Genomic DNA, 21,074 nt, shown 5'->3' on the forward strand with positions numbered 1-21,074 from the left:
CTGAAGAAGGTAATACTGGTTCTGATAGAAAGGCGTCAGAATACACAGAGCATCACAGTTTGTTGCGTATGGGGCAGCAAAAGGGGGACCAACACAGTATTAGGAAGGTGGTCATAATGTTGTGCTTGATTGGTATATATCACCATAGAGAAGTTTATCAAACAGATCAGCAAATTGGATGATCTAAAAGTTCCAAAAGAGCCAGAAAAAATATATCTGAAAGATGTTCTAGGAATCCACCGAACCACAACGAGAGCCATTATTTTCTAATTAGGGAAAACAGTTACTCCAGTTTCCTTAAGCCATGTCATGATTATTTAATGTATTGAAATAATTAAGTAAGCCAAAGAAAGGGGGGCACATACTTTTTACTGTAGGGAATGCTGCTGCTGGTGCTGATGCTGCTAATGATGAGAATAGGGATGAGGATGATGATGGTAATGATGAGGATTAGGATGGGACTGATAATGATAAAGAAGTGTATGTACCTCTCTGATAGGTGGTTTCCAAGGGCCTGTATGTGGGTCCAGGTGTGTATTTGCAGAGCAGCTGGAATGTTCTGGATGGCCTGCTGGTGTTCATATCTATCGTGGATATCTTGGTCTCTCTGGCCTCGTCCGGAGGGAACCGCATTCTGGGGATCTTACGAGTGCTGCGCCTCCTCAGGACGCTCAGACCGCTCAGGTAAGTGTGTGCTGTTTTATCAGTGATATCTATATGAGATGTAAATACTGTATCTAGTGCTTATGTAGTGGAGTGAGAAAGTAATCACACCCAAAGGAAAATTTTTCCTTGATTAGCCAGACTTCAGCCAAGTAGAATACAAAGGGTGTGTTCGAAAACCTAGTGAGCTGCCTTGCTGTCTTACTGTCTACACAGGCAGCTGCCTTAGTAGAGAGGATTCTAATAAGTCAGTGACTTATAAGGCAGGTTATTCGAACGCGCTACTTAGACAGCGATTCCACCGGGTTTAGCATTTAGCATCTTGCCATTAAAACCAATAAACTGAGGTAGCACAGCACGCTAACGTCAGTATAACATCTTCCTTCATGTACCGATAACGGTTAAATTTCCTGACAAGCTCGAACTTGCAAATAAAAACACTCGGTACAAGTTTATACAAGTTAAAAATCGGTAATATTTTATTTACGTTTGAAAATAACTCCATTCGTTTCTCCGCCCTGTCAGCCATGTTTATTTTTCTGTGAGAGAAGAGCACCCGACCCGCAATGAATGCTGGGATTGCCTTGATCACTAAGGCAGCGTCGGATGCTCCCTCGTTCTTGAGCCAAAATAACTGGATTAAATCCACAGTGACAGCCATTATATCCAAACCTACCTGGGAGAAGCTGGCCTGCCAAGCTCAGTGTTCATGACTTCACATTACGGCAGAAAAACTGGGCAACACGTTATAAAGAAGTGATGGGAGCTGTTTGCAGGAAAATAATATTTAAAGATCCCAAAACTTTTGGAATAGTGTTCTATAAACAGAGAATTGGAAGTTCGACAGTGCTTTCGATGTGTCTGGTTAATACACAAGTACTCATAGGGAGTAAAATGGTTTAAGTGGTGCTTTGTTACATCAGGACCTGGACGACTTGCTATTATCAAGGAGGCAATGAAAGTCACTCCCTATCAAAACATAAAGGCAGATATAAGATCATCCGACTGTGAGCTGAAGCTGAGGTGAAATTAATTGATGCAGCATGATGAGTGTGAACATGAATATTGGTGGGGGAAAAACAAACAGAACTATAATCAAAGAGAAGCTGTGGTGTAATTTACAGTACTTATTACTGTAATCGAATACAATGCAAGCGATTAAGTGTTAAGGGCCTTGCACAAGGGCTTGAACCAGCAGCCTTCTGAATACTAGTCCAGTACTTTAATCTTTAAGCTGCCACTGCTCATATCACCATCTCTGTGTACTGTCAGTGCTTAAACATTTACATTTTCAGCATTTAGCAGACGCCTTTATCCAAAGCGACTTACATTACAGTTACAATATACAGCCTGAGCAATTGAGGGTTAAGGGCCTTGCTCAAGAACCCAACAGCAGCAACCTGGCGATGGTGGGGCTTGAACCATCGACCACCTGATCACTGGTCTAATAGCTTAACCACTGGGCTACAGCTGGCCCCTTACTTATGATGTTTTGCAAACACTTCACTCCAAAGTGAACTAAGGGTTAAGGGCCTTGCTCAAGGGTTCAGCAATGACACACTGACTGCAGTGGGTCTGGAACCAGAATCCTTCTGATTACTACTGATAACAGTACTTGTCTGGCGCCCTATCCATTTGGCTACCCATTGTGATGAGATCTGGCGCCGACAGTCCGTGTCTGAAAACCAGCAGTGTGTCCAGGGTAATATAAATGCAAACATGCAATAAGGCGGTTGTTACTTTGTGTGTGTGTGTGTGTGTGTGTGTGTGTGTGAGCAGGGTTATCAGCAGAGCTCCTGGATTAAAGCTGGTGGTGGAAACTCTGATAACGTCCCTGAGGCCGATCGGGAACATCGTGCTGATCTGCTGCGCCTTCTTCATCGTGTTCGGAATATTAGGAGTTCAGGTACGAGACACCGTCTCAGAACCGTCTAAAACAATGTGATAATATTCTGGGTCAAACACACACACAGCAGCTACATGATTGATTATTTAGTGCTAAAGGTTCTGCAGTGTCGTTTAACTCCTGTCCTGACCATTGAAGAACAGCATAAAAGGCGGCTAACAAAGTATATAGAGAAACAGATGGACTACAGTCAGTAAGTGTTCTTTATTTAAAATAACTATGAACTAGTGTGCTGATGCCTTGTGTTATCGAACCCTCTCAGCTCTTCAAAGGAAAGTTCTACCACTGCGAGGGCTTCGACACCAGAAACATCACCAACAAGTCTGAGTGTCTGCATTCAAAGTACCGCTGGGTTCGCCGCAAATACAACTTTGATAACCTCGGCCAGGTATCACACACATTCACATATACACACACATATTATCACATATATTTACTCACCTACTGTGTTGTGCTACAGGGACGAATGAGAGTCATAGTCTGAAAGGTACCTGCTATTGATCTGGTGCTTGATTAATTGAGTATATGCATAAGAGCATTAGAAGCAGATACAGAGTCCCAACGCTCATACTGCTGTACTGTGCTATATACAGACCAAAAGTATGTGGACATGAGCTTGTTTGAAATATAATTTCCAACCCTCATCCCTCCACTCACATGGGAAGGCTTTCAGCAAGATTTCTGGGAATTTTTTGTTTTATATATATATATATATATACTGTATATATACTATATATACATATATACAGTATATATATATATATATATATTTTTTTTTTTTTTTCTTTTTTTTTTCTTTCTTTTTTTTCTTTATGCATTTTCTCCCTTTTTTGCGCGTCCAATTGCCCCATTGCATCATTCTTCCTCTCCACCAATGCTGATCTCTGCTCTGATTGAGGAGAACGAAGCTAACCCACATCCCCTCTGACACGTGGGCAGCAGCCGTATGCATCTTATCACCTACACTTTGACGAGTGCAGTGCAGCTTAGCTTAGCACTCTTTTGTCATCTCTGTTCAGGCGCCATCAATCAGCCAGCAGAGCTGAGTCGTAATTGCACCAGTCATGAGAGAGAGACCCCATCCGGCTTAGTCCCGCCCATATCTGAACAACAGGCCAATTGTTGTTCATGTGGCCGCTCAGCCTCAGGCAGTAAGGCAGACCTGAGATTCGATACGATGTATTTGAGATCCCAGCTCTGGTGTGCTAGCGTGTTTTACCACACCTAAACGGTGCCAAAGTATAACACTTTAGAAAAAAAAAAGTGTTTTTAATGCCTTATTTCAACTGTAAACAAAAATGCAAGCACAGAGAATTCACTGCTCTAACTTGGACCTTAGTTTTAACCACAGAGTGTTTGTTGTTGGGCTACATGTAACAATAGGCATGCAGCAAGAACGTCTCTCAGAATTAGCAGTTGTTAACTAGATGTAACGTACTAGAACGAGCGCTTCCAGACGTACAGTAATCGATTCTCCCTGCAGCTGGAAATACTTCAGAGCTGTTTAACAAAGGAATCAGCATATTCTGACCAATCAGAGCTAGGAATCAAACAGAACTGTGGTCTGATTCAGTGTCATTAGCAGTAATTAACATTTGCAGATGCTAGTGTGTGGTTATTTGTGCACACCAGGAGGTTGTTTGCTCTGTTGGTTGTTTACCTGATGGACATAATGCGTGTTATTTTTTGCAGGCCTTGATGTCATTGTTTGTCCTGTCATCTAAAGACGGCTGGGTCAACATCATGTACGATGGGTTGGATGCTGTGGCCGTGGACCAACAGGTGTGTGTGTGTGTGTGTGTCCTTATCATATCTTTTTCTATGCCAGTCCTATATACTGACAGGCCACTTCATTAATTAAACCTTTGTTGGCCGTTTTGTGAGCTATACCTACCGTATAGATTCAATTTATAGGTATGTTTTGTGTTTGAGCTCTTCAGATCAGTGGCTGTCTTAAACAGTCCTGTATAAATCTCCAAAGAAACTATATCACAGTTCCAAATCAATCCGGTCGCTTCATAGCGGAGACCAAATTTGCATTCGTACCCTCATGAGTAATCTTGGCATGCCTATATAATATACCTATCATTAATTTCTCCTCCGTCCCTCCCTCCGCCCCGCTCTCTGCGTGTTGTGTTGATGATAAACTCCTCTGTTGCCACCCTGCCTTTCATTCTGACAGTTTCCTTCCCGTTTTGGCTTGAGGGGGAAATTCACTGCACATTCATTATGAAAGTTCCACCTATTTCATTGGAACAGTGTCAATTCCTTCCATCATGTCTGTCCGCTCATCCACCCGCCCTCGTCCATGCTATTAAATAAAGGCACGATTACAGGCAGTGCTTTCTGTAACACCGCTGAGTACTCTGTACCAAAAATATCCAAATGAATCCGGTTAAACCAGGCTCAGCTCAGAGAAAACAAGCTGCTGGTGGGCTGAAGATCCAGCTTGATTTCCAAATTTCATTCTATATGACGGCGTGTTCTTAAAGTTTGTTTTTACTTACACCCAAATCACATTAAGGGCATTGGATGCTTCATTATTGTGAACAATAATGGCCAAAAGTAACTGGACACCTCGAATCCAGGTGCTCCACTGCATGGTTTGATGGGTGTCTGTATCGACCTGCCGTAGGGACGAATTGGAACGTCGATTATGAGCCAGACCTTCCATTTCATTGAAAGAGCATTTGTGAAGTCAGGGAGGGAACAGATGTTCCAATTCATCCCAAAGAATGAATGAATTTTGAAGGTTTTCATTGGGATTAAGTCAGCCATAACAAATGTTTTGCTTCCAAGTTTGTGGCATGAGTTTGGGGAAGGCCCTTTCAAGTCAACAGATTTGGAAGTGAGCAACTGAAGTGACCTAAACAGATGCCTGAACTCAACCCAGATGAACACCTTTGGGATGAATTGGAACGTTGCTTATAAGCAAGGCTAAAAGAGCAATCGTGAGGTTATGGATCACAATCAAATGTTCCAGTTCATCCCAAATTCAAGTAAGGGATTGAAGTCAGCCACAAGTAATGTTATGCTTCCATGTTCGTGGCATGAGTTTGGGGAAGGCCCTTTCATATTCCAGGTGTGCTCCTGTGCGCCAAGCAAAGTCAACAGATTTGGAAAGGAGCAACTGAAGTGACCTAAACAGATGCCTGAACTCAACTCAGATGAGCAGCTTTGGGATGAATTATGAATGCTTATGAGCAAGGCTAAAAGGCCAAAAGAGCAATTGTGAGGTTATGGATCACAATCAAAGGTTCCAGTTCATCCCAAACGTGTTTAATGGGATTGAAGTCAGCCACAAGTAATGTTATGCTTCCAAGTTCGTGTGAGTTTGGGGAAGGCCCTTTCATATTCCAATTACGCTCCTGTGCACCAATCAAGGTCCATAAAGACTTAGTTCAACAAATTCGAAGAGGAGCAACTGAAGTGGCCTAAACAGAGGCCTGAACTTAACCCAGATGAACACCTCTGGGATGAACTGGAACGTTGCTTGTGAGCAAGGCCTTACAAAATTGGCCACAAATTTCTGATGTCTGTGGGAATTTGTGTCTATTGTGTCTATATGGATCACAATCAAAGGTTCCAGTTCATCCCAAATTGAAGTCAGCCCCAAGTAATGTTATGCTTCCAAAAGATTTGGAATGGAGCAACTGAAGTGGCCTAAACAGATGCCCGAACTCAACCCAGACTCAACTCAAAGGTTCCAGTTCATCCCAAATTGAAGTAAGGGATTGAAGTCAGCCACAGCCAAGGATATGCTTCCAAGTTTGAGGCATGAGTTGGCATATTCCAATTGTGCTCTTGTGCACCAATCAAGGTCCATAAAAACTAAGTTCAACAGATTCGAAGAGGAGCAAGAGAAGTGACCTAAACAGAGGCTTGAACTCAACCTAGATGAACACATTTGGGATGAATTGGAATGTTGATCGTGAGCCAGGCCTCGTCCGACTTTATTAATGCTGTTTTTAATGCTTGGACACAAATTCACATGCATGGTTTATGAGTGGAATGTCAAACAAGCTTATGGTCACATATTTTGGATCATACAGTGTATTTTCACTTGTGAGTTTTGGTGAATTTTAACTGGAGCTTCTGGTGAACAGACGTGGTTTGGTGCTGTGCTGATTCGAGCGAATGCTTTATGTGCTCACGTGTTTTCCTCTTGGTTCCCATTTCCTGTTCCAGCCCATAAGGAACCATAACCCGTGGATGCTGCTGTATTTCATCTCCTTCCTGCTGATCGTCAGCTTTTTTGTGCTGAACATGTTCGTGGGCGTGGTGGTGGAGAACTTTCACAAGTGCCGCCAGGACCAGGAGGAGGAAGAGGCACGCCTCAGGGAGGAGAAGAGGCAGAAGCGGCTGGAGAAGAGGCGCAGGAGTGAGTGTTTGTGCTGAGACAAACAGACAGACAAACAGAGCGGTGTAGAGCAGAACCTTCTGGAAGTTCTCGTAGATCAGGCATTCAGCCCCGTAATTAGAGTTAAATTAGGTGTTTAGTTCAGAATCATTGTTAACATTGAAATGAGACATTTATACAACAGTACCAGGTTTAAAAAAGTGGACACCTGACCATAAACATGGACATTTCCATTCCGAAAGGCTTGGACACTGATATGGAGTTAGGACGTTGCCAATTCGGTTCTGACTTGAGGCACTGATGTGAGACAAATAGGCCTGACTCACAACTGGCATTCTGATTCATCCCTGCTTTGTGACCAGAGGCTAGAACGGGAAAGGGCATTCCCCAATCTGTTGCCACAAAGTTGGAAGCAAATTAGATTACTGATTTGATGGATTTGATTAGAAAGGGTGTCTACAAATTTGTCCCTAATTTTCCTCCCAATCTAGTCGTATCCATTCACACTTCCTCTTTTCTGATGCTGAGCCTGATTGAGGAGAGCGAGACTGTCACACGTGTGCAGTACCGACTGCGTCTTTTCACCTGCACGAGGCGAGTTCATATGTGGATCAGCTTTGTGTACGGAGAGCCACACCCTGTCCAGATTATTCCTCAACCCTATGCAGGTGGCATCGACCGGCCAGCAGAGGTCATAATTGCATCAGTTATGAGGTCCCAATCTGGCTTCCCACTGTATAAACCCTGTATAAACAACAAGCCAGTCGTTCTTTGTGTATGTCAGAGGTCAGCTCTGGTGAGCGAGACCTAAACAGGACTGCATATCTGAGCAACTACAATTAACAGGAAAATAAGTGCAAAAGTTTTGATGCCCTACTAAGTCGATATTTGGCAGCACCACCGCAGATATCACAGCTTCAAATGCTTTTAGCAGTCAGCTACAAGTCTTTACTGTTCTTGTTCTGGATCATGGTCCCAAAGATCCAAAAATCCAGCCAGTATTGAGCTTAGCTTGTCCTCAGAGGCATCGAAATTGTTCCTTTAAATCTCCTGGTACTTGAGAATCTCCTGAGACCATAATGTCGTGTCGTGTGTTCCAACAAAGTTTCTCGTGTTTTTGGTGGTACAACAGCACTGAAACATCACAGGTCCTCCACCGTAAAAAGTACAGCTGGCATCTAATTGTATATTTGGAGACTTGACAACTTGAAAAACCCAGATGAAGGGTAGCTATGACTGTTCCAAGAGTTCCATGAGCTCCGGGTCTTGAATTTAGTCCTTGATGGTTAAAGCAACCGAGACGCGTTCATTAATCTGGCAACCCTAGTCAGAAAGTTTATCTTGATCTGTTTCTCCTGAGGTTGGTGAGAGAGTTCACCTTAATGAGCTGCATCATTCTTTCCTCATGAGAGTCGGCTCCTGTTTATTAAATTACGCCGTGTTACGATGCATAAATGCAGGGACTAGCATCATGTGGAAAGCCCTCCTGCCCCCCCCCCCCCAAAAAAAAGCACACTCCTCCGTTGACTTCCTCCCTGGCACGGGTACAGTTTTCTGCCGCATCGCTGCTCCTGGCATGAACTCAAGCTTCATTTACTTTATTATCTCCAGACCATTTTCTCTCTCTCAAACACACACACACACACACACACACACGTTCGTCTCTGTCGTCTACCCACCGCCAGTTTTCTCCTCAAAGACACCTTGAGCTGTTGCACCCATGATGGATGGGCGGGCGACAGAGGGCTCGGTGGTTTTATGATCTCATCGGTGCCATGACTCGTCCGTTTCCCAGCCTCGGCTCTCTCGTTTCGCTGCTCGGACCTAAAACTGGGTCACTTTGTCCCGCTCAGAACCTCAGAATATTTATGATTATTATTTCCGACATTCTGAACCGGGGCAGCCGGGACTGGTCCGTCATTCTGCCCGAGAGTGCGTAGACACTTACATATTTTATTCAAGAAATTCTACGCTTCCAAGTCTGTGACAGCCAGCTCTTTCATGTTCCAGCATGACCGTGCCCCTGATTTGATGTGGAGGAACTCCAAAGGTCTGCACCTTTTGCTTTACCTCAGGGTTTTTCAAGCTATGCACAATTTGTCCATGATTTTCACCCCGACACAGGAAACACAAACAATGCATCAAAACGAAATAGACTTAATTAATAAAATAGGTGGCAATCTGGTCCCACTGTGGTTTACAAAGTGTAACGTAAAGCCTCCACAAGGGGGCGTTTGTGTACAAGTTCATTTTGTGCTCATTTTGTGTTCATGTGCCTGTTAAAATTAGTTCATTTAATTATTATTATGTGTCTCAGCAACTAATTTTTTGGTGAGTAAATGCGCATCAGCCAAACAGCCTAGCCTAAGAGGTTCATGTGCCAGTGCGCTCTCAGTGGCAGTCCCAAGCCCGGATAAAATAAGGAGGGTTGCGCCAGTAAGGGTGGTATGCTGTGCTGGTATGCAGACCAGAATGATCCGCTGTGGCGGCCCTTAAATACTGAAGCAGCCTAATGGAAAAAAGTAGTCATATCCAATTCCCTATTACAATTGCTCTGCTGCTGGCATCACCACCCTCCCACTGGCTGAGGAAGACCTCAGACTAGACCTCATTTCACTTGTGCTGGCATCCTGGACCAGACACTCATCCGGCTTGTCTTTCCTCAGACACTTACACCAATCAGCCACAACATTAAAACCACCTCCTTGTTTCTATACTCACTGTCCATGTTATCAGCTCCACTTACCATATAGAAGCACTTTGTAGTTCTACAATTACTGACTGTAGTCCATCTGTTTTTCTGCATGCTTTGTTAGCCCCCTTTCATGCTGTTCTTCAATGGTCAGGACCACCACAGAGCAGGTATTATTTAGGTGGTGGATGATTCTCAGCACTGCAGTGACACTGACATGGTGGTGGTGTGTTAGTGTGTGTTGTGCTGGTATGAGTGAATCAGACACAGCAGCGCTGCTGGAGTTTTTAAACACCTCACTGTCACTGCCGGACTGAGAATAGTCCACCAACCAAATATATCCAGCCAACAGCGCCCCGTGTGCAGCGTCCTGTGTCCACTGATGAAGGTCTAGAAGATGACCGACTCAAACAGCAGCAATAGATGAGCGATCGTCTCTGACTTTACATCTACAAGGTGGACCGACTAGGTAGGAGTGTCTAATAGAGTGGACAGTGAGTGGACACGGTATTTAAAAACTCCAGCAGCACTGCTGTGTCTGATCCACTCATACCAACACAACACACACTAACACACCACCACCATGTCAGTGTCACTGCAGTGCTGAGAATGATCCACCACCTAAATAATACCTGCTCTGTGGTGGTCCTGTGGGGGTCCTGACCATTGAAGAACAGGGTGAAAGCAGGTTAAAAAGGTATGTAGAGAAACAGATGGACTACAGTCAGTAATTGTAGAACTACAAAGTGCTTCTATATGGTAAGTGGAGTTGATACAATGGACATATTTGGTGATATAGTGAAGTTATACAGAAGATGTTTCAGTAAATGCACGTACAGGAAGGACACCGCAGACCAGAGATCCTGGCACAGAAGTTTTGCAAGAGGCTCAAGAAATGTAATGACTGTCGCGACTCGCGCCTAATGAGCTGTGTGTGTGTGTGTGTGTGTGTGTGTGTGTGTGTGTGTGTGTGTGTGTTCAGAGGCTCTCCAGAGACCGTATTATGCAGACTATTCCCCCGCTCGCCTCTACATCCACACACTCTGCACCAACCACTACCTGGACCTCTTCATCACCGTCATCATCGCCATCAACGTCCTTACCATGTCCATGGAGCACTACAATCAGCCCAAGGTACACACACACACACACACACACACACACACACACACACACAGTAAACCTTACTCATCGAAGCTGGCCAGCATGAGACCCGCTCAGACGAAACAAGCACTGATCTGACAGCACTTGATAAATCGTTTCAGGTGTCTACATGCACTACATGACCTTAAGTATGTGGACGCCTCCAAAACATGAGCATTTAGAGAAAGTTTGGTCAAAACAATCCTGCATTCTTCAGGGAAGGCTTTTCACAAGATTTTGGACTGTGTCTGTGGGAATTTGCATCCATTCAGTCAAAAGAGTGCACCGATGTTAGACAGGAAGGTCTTGCTTTATGCACAGTGGCACAGTCATGCTGGACAAGCAAAGCACCTTCTCCAAACTGGTGCCAATTCCAAAAAATGTTGGGACACTAGGCAAAGTGGTCATTTGATTAGTTAGAACATCTTGTTAGAACAGCTCTCTCTACCTAAAAACATGTCACAGGGGATTTGCAACATATTTGTTTAACATTTTTCCTCTTGGCCCAACTTTTTTGGAATTTGGGTTCTAAAAATGGCCAGAATTATGTGCACCCCTCCTAATTGTTGAGTTTTAACCACACCCATTGCTTACAGGTATAGACAGATCTATCAATACTGTAAAGTATGTGGACGCCTCCAAAACATGAGCATTTACAGAAGGTTTGGTGTAAAAAAGGGAAGGCTTTTCACAAGATTTTGGACTGTGTCTGTGGGAATTTGCATCCATTCGGTCTAAAGAGTTCACTGATGTTAAACATTAAGGTTCTGCTTTATGCACAGTGGCATAGTCATGCTGGAGAAGCAAAGTGCTTCTCTGGTAAAGTTCATTTGTTAAAACACTAAGCATACAAATTCAGTTACAAACTCAATTTCAAAAAAGTTGGGACACTAGGCAAAATGGTTATTTGATTAGTTAGAACATGCAATCTCTACCTAAAAACATGTCACAGGGGATTTGGAACATATTTGTTTAACATTTTTCCTCTTGGCCCAAATTTTTTGGAATTGGGGTTGTAAAAATGGCCAAAATTTTGTGTACGACCCTCCTAATTATTAAGTTTTTTACCACAGCTATTGCTTACAGGTGTAGAGAGATCTATCAATACTGTAAAATAAACAGTACGTTCCATTCATGTGGCAGCATGGATGCAAATTCCCATCAGCACACTCCAGAATCTTGTGGAGGAATGCGGGATTTAATCGCTGAACTCTATATTAATGCTCATGTTTTCGAGGTGTCCTCATACTTCTGGTCTTGTAGTAAACATGTTCAGTATTTAACGTCAGATCTTCCTGCCTTTAGTACCTGGAGGAGGCGCTGAAATACTTCAACTACGTCTTCACCGTGGTGTTCGTCATCGAGGCCGTGCTGAAACTGGTCGCTTTTGGCTTCAGGAGGTTTTTCAAAGAGAGGTGAGGGGCGTGGTTTCCAAAAAAAACAAAACTTTAACGACACTGTCTACAGCCAGACGAGCTTTTCTTTTTTTCATTGCATTTTTATCAGCCGGAAGGTCTGGGAAATACTGAAACACTGTGGACAGGATGCTAATCCATCGCTTTCCTCATCCTTTAGACATAGCCGGTCATGTCATGTCTGTGTAGACGCCCGGCTGGACGATACCACAGCTGAGATTCAAACCTGGGTTTGAGCGTAATAGCCAAGCTTTACATGGCAGTGATGTACAATCAGCACTGTAATCAGGGATCTGGAGCATGATCATGTAAAGCTTGCTTGACTGTGAACAGTGTTGAATTCATGGCAGATCTGCAAGTTTCAGTGATTCCTCCTGATTTTTGTCGTGTTCTGTGTCTCAGGTGGAACCAGTTGGACTTGGCCATCGTTCTGCTGTCCGTCATGGGCATCACCCTCGAGGAGATCGACCTCAATGCCTCACTCCCGATTAACCCCACCATCATTCGTATCATGAGGGTGCTGCGCATTGCCAGAGGTACACTCACCCAATCATACACAATCATCTATGCGCCATAGGGCCAAAAGTATATGGACACCAGCCCTTCAGTTTTACAAGTGTTTCTGGCTCCACCACTGCCAGGTTGCCAATTTTGGGCCCTTGAGCGAGGCCCTTAATCCTTAATTGCTCAGACAATTTACTACCATAGTACTGTAAGTCGTTTTGAATAAAAGCGTCCACTAAATGCCGAAAATGTGAATGGAAATTGAGTCTGTTTGATCAGTCATGTCGACCGAGTAGGTTTTCCAATTCATCTTACTGTTCAGGTCACTGGGATTCCACCAGTAGCTGATTAGTCTTCCGGTGCTGGGGATCCCGATTGCGTCCGAGGAGGGTATATAGGCCTGACCCCCGCCCGACGCATACACAGTCCTTCGACCCCTTCTTTTTCGCCCGTTCCTAGGTGGATTCGCACATAAGGCTCCTCCACTTTTGTACAAGCGCCTCGGGCTGTCCTTTATTAGTCCGGTCTTTTCCCACACAGGAGGCCAATTTTGTCTGCTAGGTGGCGCCCAGCCGATTGGTAGCAGAGCTGATGACAATCTCAGCGCCGGTGTGCTGGCAGAATATTTTTAAAGACGTGTTCATTGACTAGGTGTCTCAACAACTTCCAGTGCTAACAGACTCAGTACTTGATGATTATTCTGGGTGTCCACACACTTTTGGCTTTATATTGTATGTACGACCCGGATGAATAGAAGGAGCGTTTTATGAGGAATCGACTTTGCTTCCTCTCAGTGTTGAAGCTGCTGAAGATGGCCACAGGGATGAGGTCGCTGCTGGACACGGTGGTCCAGGCTTTACCCCAGGTTGGTTCCCAGGGCACATTTATTTTTACTGCTGTAGCCGTCTTAAACTCCTACACGCATCTCTGATCTTTTCTTCCTTTTCAGGTAGGAAATCTGGGTCTCCTCTTCATGCTGCTGTTCTTCATCTACGCAGCTCTGGGAGTCGAGCTCTTCGGAAAACTCGGTCAGGTTCTTCCCTTCCTGGAATCAGAGCTAGAATTGTGTATAAAAAAAATATGCACTCAGTGAGCACTTTATAAGTTACACCTGTCTGGATCCTGCTTCACCTACCACACTGATGAACTTTGTGGGTATACAATGACCGACTGTAGCCCATGTGTTGCTCTGAAGACTTCGTCTCCCCTCTGCAGCACATTTATCATTCAAATTTTCAAAAGATTCGTTCTGTTCAGTTCTGTTCAGTTCTCCCCCCAGGACTGACACTGAGGTGTTTAAAATCCCAACAACACTGCTGTACCTGCCTCGCTGATACCAGGACAACACAGGCTATCATATCATCACGTATGTCAGTGCAGTGCTGAGAATGATCCACCACCCAAACTAGTCAGTAAAGGTTCTATAGGTTACATACTGTAGTGTATGAAGCAACAAATGGGCTACAGTCAGTAATTGTACACCCACAAAGCTCATTTGTATGCTATGTGTAGACTATAGAATAAACAATGAATGTGCATACCGGATAGGTGAACCTAATAAAGTGCTTCACATGCTATTGCATAAAGGGAATGAACAGTTACTGGTTGTTTTCCCAGAATGCTCGGAGGAGAACCCTTGTGAAGGTCTGAGCCGCCACGCTACATTTGAGAATTTCGGCATGGCGTTCCTGACCCTGTTCAGAGTCTCGACTGGCGACAACTGGAATGGAATTATGAAGGTATGCATGGCTTAAAGACCTGGATTCAGTCATTATGAGGGGTGTCCACATATATTTGGTTATATACTGTATGTACTGTAATGTACTGTAGCCGTTCCACTTGAACATACGTCCACCATCCGGTGAGAAATCCCTGCAGCAGTGTTATTAGCATTCCCGAACGCTCCGGCTCTCACGCGACAGGACGATTAGGGTAGCTGCAGACGAAGACGTATGGCTTTGATAAACGCTGCTGTTTGTTTGTAGGACACGCTGAGAGAGTGTAAGAGCGGCGACCGCTGCCTGAGCTACCTGCCGCTGGTCTCCCCGCTGTACTTCGTCACCTTCGTGCTGGTGGCTCAGTTCGTGCTGGTGAACGTCGTGGTCGCCGTGCTCATGAAGCACCTGGAGGACAGCAACAAGGACGCCTGCGAGGAGGCCGAGATAGAGGCCGAGCTGGCTGCCGAGCTACAGGCCTGTCGCCGCCAGAACACCGAATCCACCGACGAGGTCTCCGGCTCCCAGTGTGCTTTACCTGTTCAGGTAATAATCACTTCAGCTGAGCCGGGACGGTGTCACGTTACATTACATTATTATTATGATCCGCTAGCACACCAGCGTCTAGATTCTGAGCTCCTGGGTTTGAATCTCGGCTCTGGGTTCGAATCTCGGCTCGACTATAGACTAAACAGTGCATGTGCATTCGGCTCTGGGATCGAATCTCGTGCATTCGGCTCTGGGTTCGAATCTCGGCTCGACTATAGACTAAACAGTGCATGTGCATTCGGCTCTGGGTTCGAATCTCAGCTCGACTATAGAATAAACAATGAATGTGCATTCGGCTCTGGGTTCGAATCTCGGCTCTGGGTTCGAATCTCGGCTCTGGGTTCGAATCTCAGCTCGACTATAGAATAAACAATGAATGTGCATTCGGCTCTGGGTTCGAATCTCGGCTCTGGGTTCGAATCTCGGCTCTGGGTTCGAATCTCAGCTCGACTATAGAATAAACAATGAATGTGCATTCGGCTCTGGGTTCGAATCTCGGCTCTGGGTTCGAATCTCGGCTCTGAGAGTGGCTCTAGGTTCGAATCTCGGCTCGACTATAGACTGAACAATGAATGTGCATTCTGGATAGCCTCCCTCTAGCAGGCACAACTGGCCTCCACTCTGCTGGGTGGGAAAGACCAGACCTAGGGGCAGGGTTATCAATGCTGTGTAGAGACCTTAGTTGCCCAGGCTGCCTGTACAGAAAGTGGAGGAGCGCAGGGATCGGGGCGTGGCACTACGTACCTCACACAGGGATTGGTCGACTGCGCACACACCCTGCGCACATGTCCCACATTGGTTGGAATAGCATGAACAAGACTTCCAAGTACTACCCAGCCCCCTAGTTCCCCAGACTTATACCCAATCGAGCATCTGTGGGAGCACCTTGATGGTGGTGTTTGCACTGTGAATCCTCCCCCACGCCCCCTCCAGCAGATGTGAGATGCACTGCAGTCAGCATGGCTCCAGATACCTGTGAGGACCTACCAGTCACTCCCAGCCGGTCTAGCTGCTGTCCGTATTGTGTTGTGTTGTATAATATGCACTTCATGTTGCTGCTTTCTACAGTAGCTGAATTGAACACAGACTGTTTGGTTTCCAGATCGACGACTCTCGGGATGAAAACCTGCTCTCCGTGGGGAAGCCCTCGATATCCAGGATGCTCTCTCTGCCGAACGACAGCTACATGTTCTACCCCATTCAGTCTGAACACAGACCATCTGATCCTCTCCTCTCCAGAGGGAACTCCATCGAGCAGAACACGCTTGAAGGTGAAATAATCCCTACTGCTGTTATTTCATTACATAAACAACCGACCAAGTGTTTCAATGTGCAGTAAATATCAAGATCTGCTTATTTGTGTGTGCTCGGACGAATGAAACATGAATTTAGAACCAGTTCTTTTGCAGGTTCCGCTCTGTTGGTGAGCTCCCGGCCGTGCGCCTGGGGATCCCTGCTGCAGGTTCCAGGTTCCACCCCACTCACCGGCTCCTTCTCCCATTTAGAGCCCCGCCTTCAGCATCGAGGGCCCGAACAGAAGTCTGTCAGGATGCTTCAGAGACAGGTAGCGATCCGTTCAGAATGACATTTGTTAACCTTGTTAAGAGGGTTGTTATGGTGCCCGTCCCGTCTGATCTTCTAAGGCTTGCAAGCTACTGAAGCCCGCGAGATCTAAAAAGGTGTATGATTGTCCTACAATACACTGTAAAATCGTACATAAACTGCATCTCCTATAATGCATGCCGACTTTGTGACCCGCAAAGTAACCGCATCCCGCCACTAGATGGCAGTGTTTCCACAGCAGCGTTTAACACTCCTGGTCTAAAGGAATGAATGAAATGCCTGCTCACTATTCTATTGCAAGTGTTTACAAACACTAGTTTGTGTGGAATGTGTTTGTTATTATGATTCGGATGAAGAATTAATCAAATACCAAAAGGGTTCACAAACTTTGCCTTGTGTGTGAGATGCTAACAGTTTTTATTTTGCTTTGTAGGAGGCTTTAAAGTGCGACTCGGTCGACTCGGTCCACCCTGGTTCCACAGACAGCGTGTGCTCGCATCTCCAAGTGCCCAGCGTTCCTCTGACCGGAGGCTCCGTCCCTTGTTCGCCCCAGGCCACGCCCCCTCTGTGTCGCAGTCGGGCGGCCAGCGTCCGGACGAGCCGGCACACGTACAGTCAGCGCAGCATCCCGTCCCGCAGGGCTACGCTCACACAACCGGCGGACGCACTGAACGTTACCGACGTCCGCGCGCACGCCAGCTCGTTCACTCGACCGGACCAGTCGGACGAAGAAGTGCGACAGATCATTTCCTCCGTCAGAAGAAAGGATCTCCAGAAGCTCAGACGTAGCCACACATCTACTCCTCACGTAGCAGCTACGCTGTGTCCCGCTGGCCAGACGCAGAAGGCCGGTAGCAGGCGGCGGGATCTACGGAAGTACAACAGCATGGACTCAACCTGTGTTGAGGGGTTCAAGCGGCAGCATCCAAGGGCTCGGCAAAACAGCACGTCCTCCGAAACGCAAGACCTCGTTTTCCCCAGGAAGCACAAAATGAGCCCGCCCTGCATCTCCATAGACCCGCCCATAGACTTCGAACCGCATTCTTCCACCCCCAACCAAAAGGGCAGCACGTTTCTGAAGAGGCGGACGCCGTCGTTCGACTCGGCTCTGCTACGAGAGTCGCTAGATCTTCCTGATTCCTCACAACGAGCGAACCCTCAGACACAACTCGAACCTCCTTCGTCGGTCCATCTGCCCCTCCCTTCCTTTCCTCGGCTACCGTTTGACCAATCAGACGCGAGCTATCTGTCGGAACTGCTGTCGGACAGTGACCAGTCGACACGCCGCGTCCCTTTCGACGGCTAACAGGACGGTCTGGAACTCGTCTGAGGTGAAACTCATTTGCATTTCAGGGAAAAGGGCGTCGGTCCGTTTAGCCAACGAGGAGCCACCGGTCGAGGAGACCAAAGCTCAAGGCATTTAACGCTAACGTGCACCTTTAAGCTAGCAAGTCTAAAGAGCAGGAATACAAGAGGGTGAACATGAGTTATGCAATTTCTTCCTAATCATATTGATTAGAGCTATCAGAATAGAGGTCGGATGTGTGTTAGGCTACGCTGCACGGCTGAAGGTTTGGGACACCCCTGCTGACCAGTGAGCTTGGCTGTTTTGGCAGTAGAATGAAGAGCGCAGTGCCGTTAAACAAAGCACTGTCACAGGATGACGCCTTCCCATTAAATCATTTTGTTAAACGACAGCTCGGCCACCAAGTAATAAATCACACAAGCTCACACAATGCTTACTGTTATAAGGCCTATCATGGAGATTTTAGAAGTTGTTTGTTAGAAGCATCAGAAATCGGGTTTCACGGCCAAGCATCTGAGTAAAAGCTTGAACTCGCTGTTAATCATGTCAAACAGTGTCTGCAGGGGTATAAAACACATCACTCATGGACCCTGAAGCAAAGGATATGCTTTATTTGGAGTGTTTTAGTAGCTGGCAGTCTGTTAGACAGATCTGAGAGCACTGCTAGCTCGAATGCATTGTCTGCTGTGAAGTTACTACTAAGTTCTAGACTTCCAGTTGAAGCACCGTCAGTACAACCAATGCTCTTCTGAAGCTTAGTGGTTTGGATTTGTGTGATTTCAGTTCAGCATGCGCAATTCCAAGCATCAGCTGGAGTTATTTAAAGCGCAATGCTATTAAACACAGTACAAGTAAAGACAAACTCTCTAAGGTGGTGAATCATAATTACCTGCAAGTTAAAGTGAAAGATGTATCTGGTTTTGGAACATGCCAGGGGAACATAGACTGTCGAAAGTCACCATGCCAGCTTGGAGAAGCTTTGGAAAACTTATGCCTAGTTCACACTACACGATTTTTGCCCTGATTTTCGCTCGGCGACTGGTCGGCGCTAGATTTGCCGGCTCGGGAGCAACTCGGCGTTCGCTCGGCGATCGAAACTCGGCTCTCAATCGCAATGTGTGAACTACTCAACAGCTCGATCCGAGTTGCAACGAGTGCTATGTCGAACAGCCAATGAGAACGCAAGATACGGGGTGAGGGGAAACGCAGGGGAGGAGTTGTAAACAGGTGGGACAGGGGGATAATATAGTTTATATCAGAATACATCGACACACACAAGTTTTACAGTATTTCTGACCTTATCGTTCTCTACAAAACACCCACGCTGCATTGCAAAAATATTTATTAACCTCCGACTCATTACAGAACAATCCATGCTGCTCGCGTCTCCTTGATTTTACGCTGCACATCAGCGCACAAACTTTGATCGCTCGCTACTTGTTGACGTACATTTTTGGACGTGGTATCGTTAAACCCCTCGTCACTTCTCGTGTTTGTTTTTGTGACAAAACGTAGTTTGGGAGACCAGAGAAGCTCGCCTGCGATTCCAGTTGGTGATAGATGGTGTAGTGTGAAACCCCCTGTCACCGATCAGTCGTGTAGTGTGAAATATACACCGACTTGGAATACTCCCGATCACAAGAGATCCGGTCGTGTAGTGTGAACTGTACAGCGACCCGACCACTTGGAAAGTCGTGTAGTGTGAACTTGGCATGAGCAGACCATCAGCCTGATCTGTGAAGATCTTGTGGCTGAGTGGAATTGAAGTCTTGCAGTTGTGTTCCAAAATCCAGTATAAAAGGTAGCAGAAAATAAACGACCAGGTCCATATTTACATTTACGTTTTACATTTTCGGCATTTAGCAGACGCTGTTATCCAAAGCGACTTACAATAATGACTGAACACGATTTTTTTTTTTAGCTGTTGAGGGTTAAGGGTCTTGCTCAGGGGCCCAACAGTGGCAACTTAGCAGTGGTGGGGCTTGAACCGGCAACCTTCTGATTACTAGTCCAGTACCAGTACGCCCATGTGTTTGTCTGTCATGTTTTTGGCACTGGGTGTCCGCAAACTTTCGGCCATACAGCGTATCAGACGTGACATACCTGTAATCATGACCATTCACCAATCATTTGAATGTTTAGTTCCTGTTATTCCTGTTCAGATCTGTTTGTTCTAGACCCCCGTTCCGGATCCGTGGGGAACGCTGGGTTATTTTGAGGTAATAGAACCTGAACTGTGGGGTTGATGAATTAGGCAATATGTTGTTTTATATATATAAAAAAAGGGCAATGCTGATATTTTATTTGTTTTTCTCCAGACGGGAGGCTCTGAAGCGTAACCTTAAAAACACTGCATGGCAGAATTATGCGGAGCGTACGGCGGAGTGAGTAGTTACTGTAGAATATAGAAAGTCATATATTTATTGAATGCAGCACCTGAGATTTTTTTTTGCACGCACTCAAACGATCTGTGTTGCTTTTCTACTAAATATATAAAACAAGATTTACTTTTAATCAGTTTGGGGTGTTTTCTTATGCCATCAGGAGACTCAAAAACATACACCGATCAGTCATAACATTGTTTCTACACTCACTGTCCATTTTATCAGCTCCACTTACCATATAGAAGCACTTTGTAGTTCTACAATTACTGACTGTAGTCCATCTGTTTCTCTGCATGCTTTGTTACCCCCTTTCACCCTGTTCTTCAATGGTCAGGACCCCCACAGGACCACCACAGAGCAGGTATTATTTAGGTGGTGGATCATTCTCAGCACTGCAGTGACACTGACATGGTGGTGGTGTGTTAGTGTGTGTTGTGCTGGTATGGAGTTTTTAAATACCGTGTCCACTCACTGTCCACTCTATTAGACACTCCTACCTAGTTGGTCCACCTTGTAGATGTAAAGTCAGAGACGATCGCTCATCTATTGCTGCTGTTTGAGTCGGTCATCTTCTAGACCTTCATCAGTGGTCACAGGACGCTGCCCACGGGGCGCTGTCGGCTGGATGTTTTTGGTTGGTGGACTATTCTCAGTCCTGCAGTGACAGTGAGGTGTTTAAAAACTCCAGCAGCGCTGCTGTGTCTGATCCACTCAAACCAGCACAACACACACTAACACACCACCACCATGTCAGTGTCACTGCAGTGCTGAGAATGATCCACCACCTAAATAATACCTGCTCTGTGGTGGTCCTGTGGGGGTCCTGACCATTGAAGAACAGCATGAAAAGGGGGTAACAAAGCATGCAGAGAAA

The 21,074-nt window shown here is 45.7% G+C and overlaps 1 protein-coding gene across 1 annotated transcript in view; it reads left to right on the forward strand.

Annotated features, from left to right (window-relative positions):
• cacna1hb (calcium channel, voltage-dependent, T type, alpha 1H subunit b) overlaps positions 1-19,009 on the forward strand; it is a 62,317-nt gene extending 43,308 nt beyond the window's left edge. Inside the window, exons 19-33 of the mRNA XM_063010816.1 lie at positions 500-684; positions 2,443-2,569; positions 2,832-2,957; positions 4,262-4,351; positions 6,758-6,950; positions 10,604-10,755; positions 12,070-12,179; positions 12,582-12,715; positions 13,478-13,548; positions 13,633-13,711; positions 14,301-14,422; positions 14,669-14,944; positions 16,050-16,218; positions 16,357-16,511; positions 16,944-19,009. Coding sequence (XP_062866886.1) covers positions 500-684; positions 2,443-2,569; positions 2,832-2,957; positions 4,262-4,351; positions 6,758-6,950; positions 10,604-10,755; positions 12,070-12,179; positions 12,582-12,715; positions 13,478-13,548; positions 13,633-13,711; positions 14,301-14,422; positions 14,669-14,944; positions 16,050-16,218; positions 16,357-16,511; positions 16,944-17,816 — 2,862 coding nt within the window. The 3' untranslated portion in view covers positions 17,817-19,009. The remainder of the gene's footprint in view (positions 1-499; positions 685-2,442; positions 2,570-2,831; positions 2,958-4,261; positions 4,352-6,757; positions 6,951-10,603; positions 10,756-12,069; positions 12,180-12,581; positions 12,716-13,477; positions 13,549-13,632; positions 13,712-14,300; positions 14,423-14,668; positions 14,945-16,049; positions 16,219-16,356; positions 16,512-16,943) is intronic.
• The last annotated feature ends 2,065 nt before the right edge of the window (positions 19,010-21,074 follow it).

This window comes from Trichomycterus rosablanca, chromosome 15 (assembly GCF_030014385.1).
Source record: "Trichomycterus rosablanca isolate fTriRos1 chromosome 15, fTriRos1.hap1, whole genome shotgun sequence".
NCBI lineage: Eukaryota > Metazoa > Chordata > Actinopteri > Siluriformes > Trichomycteridae > Trichomycterus > Trichomycterus rosablanca.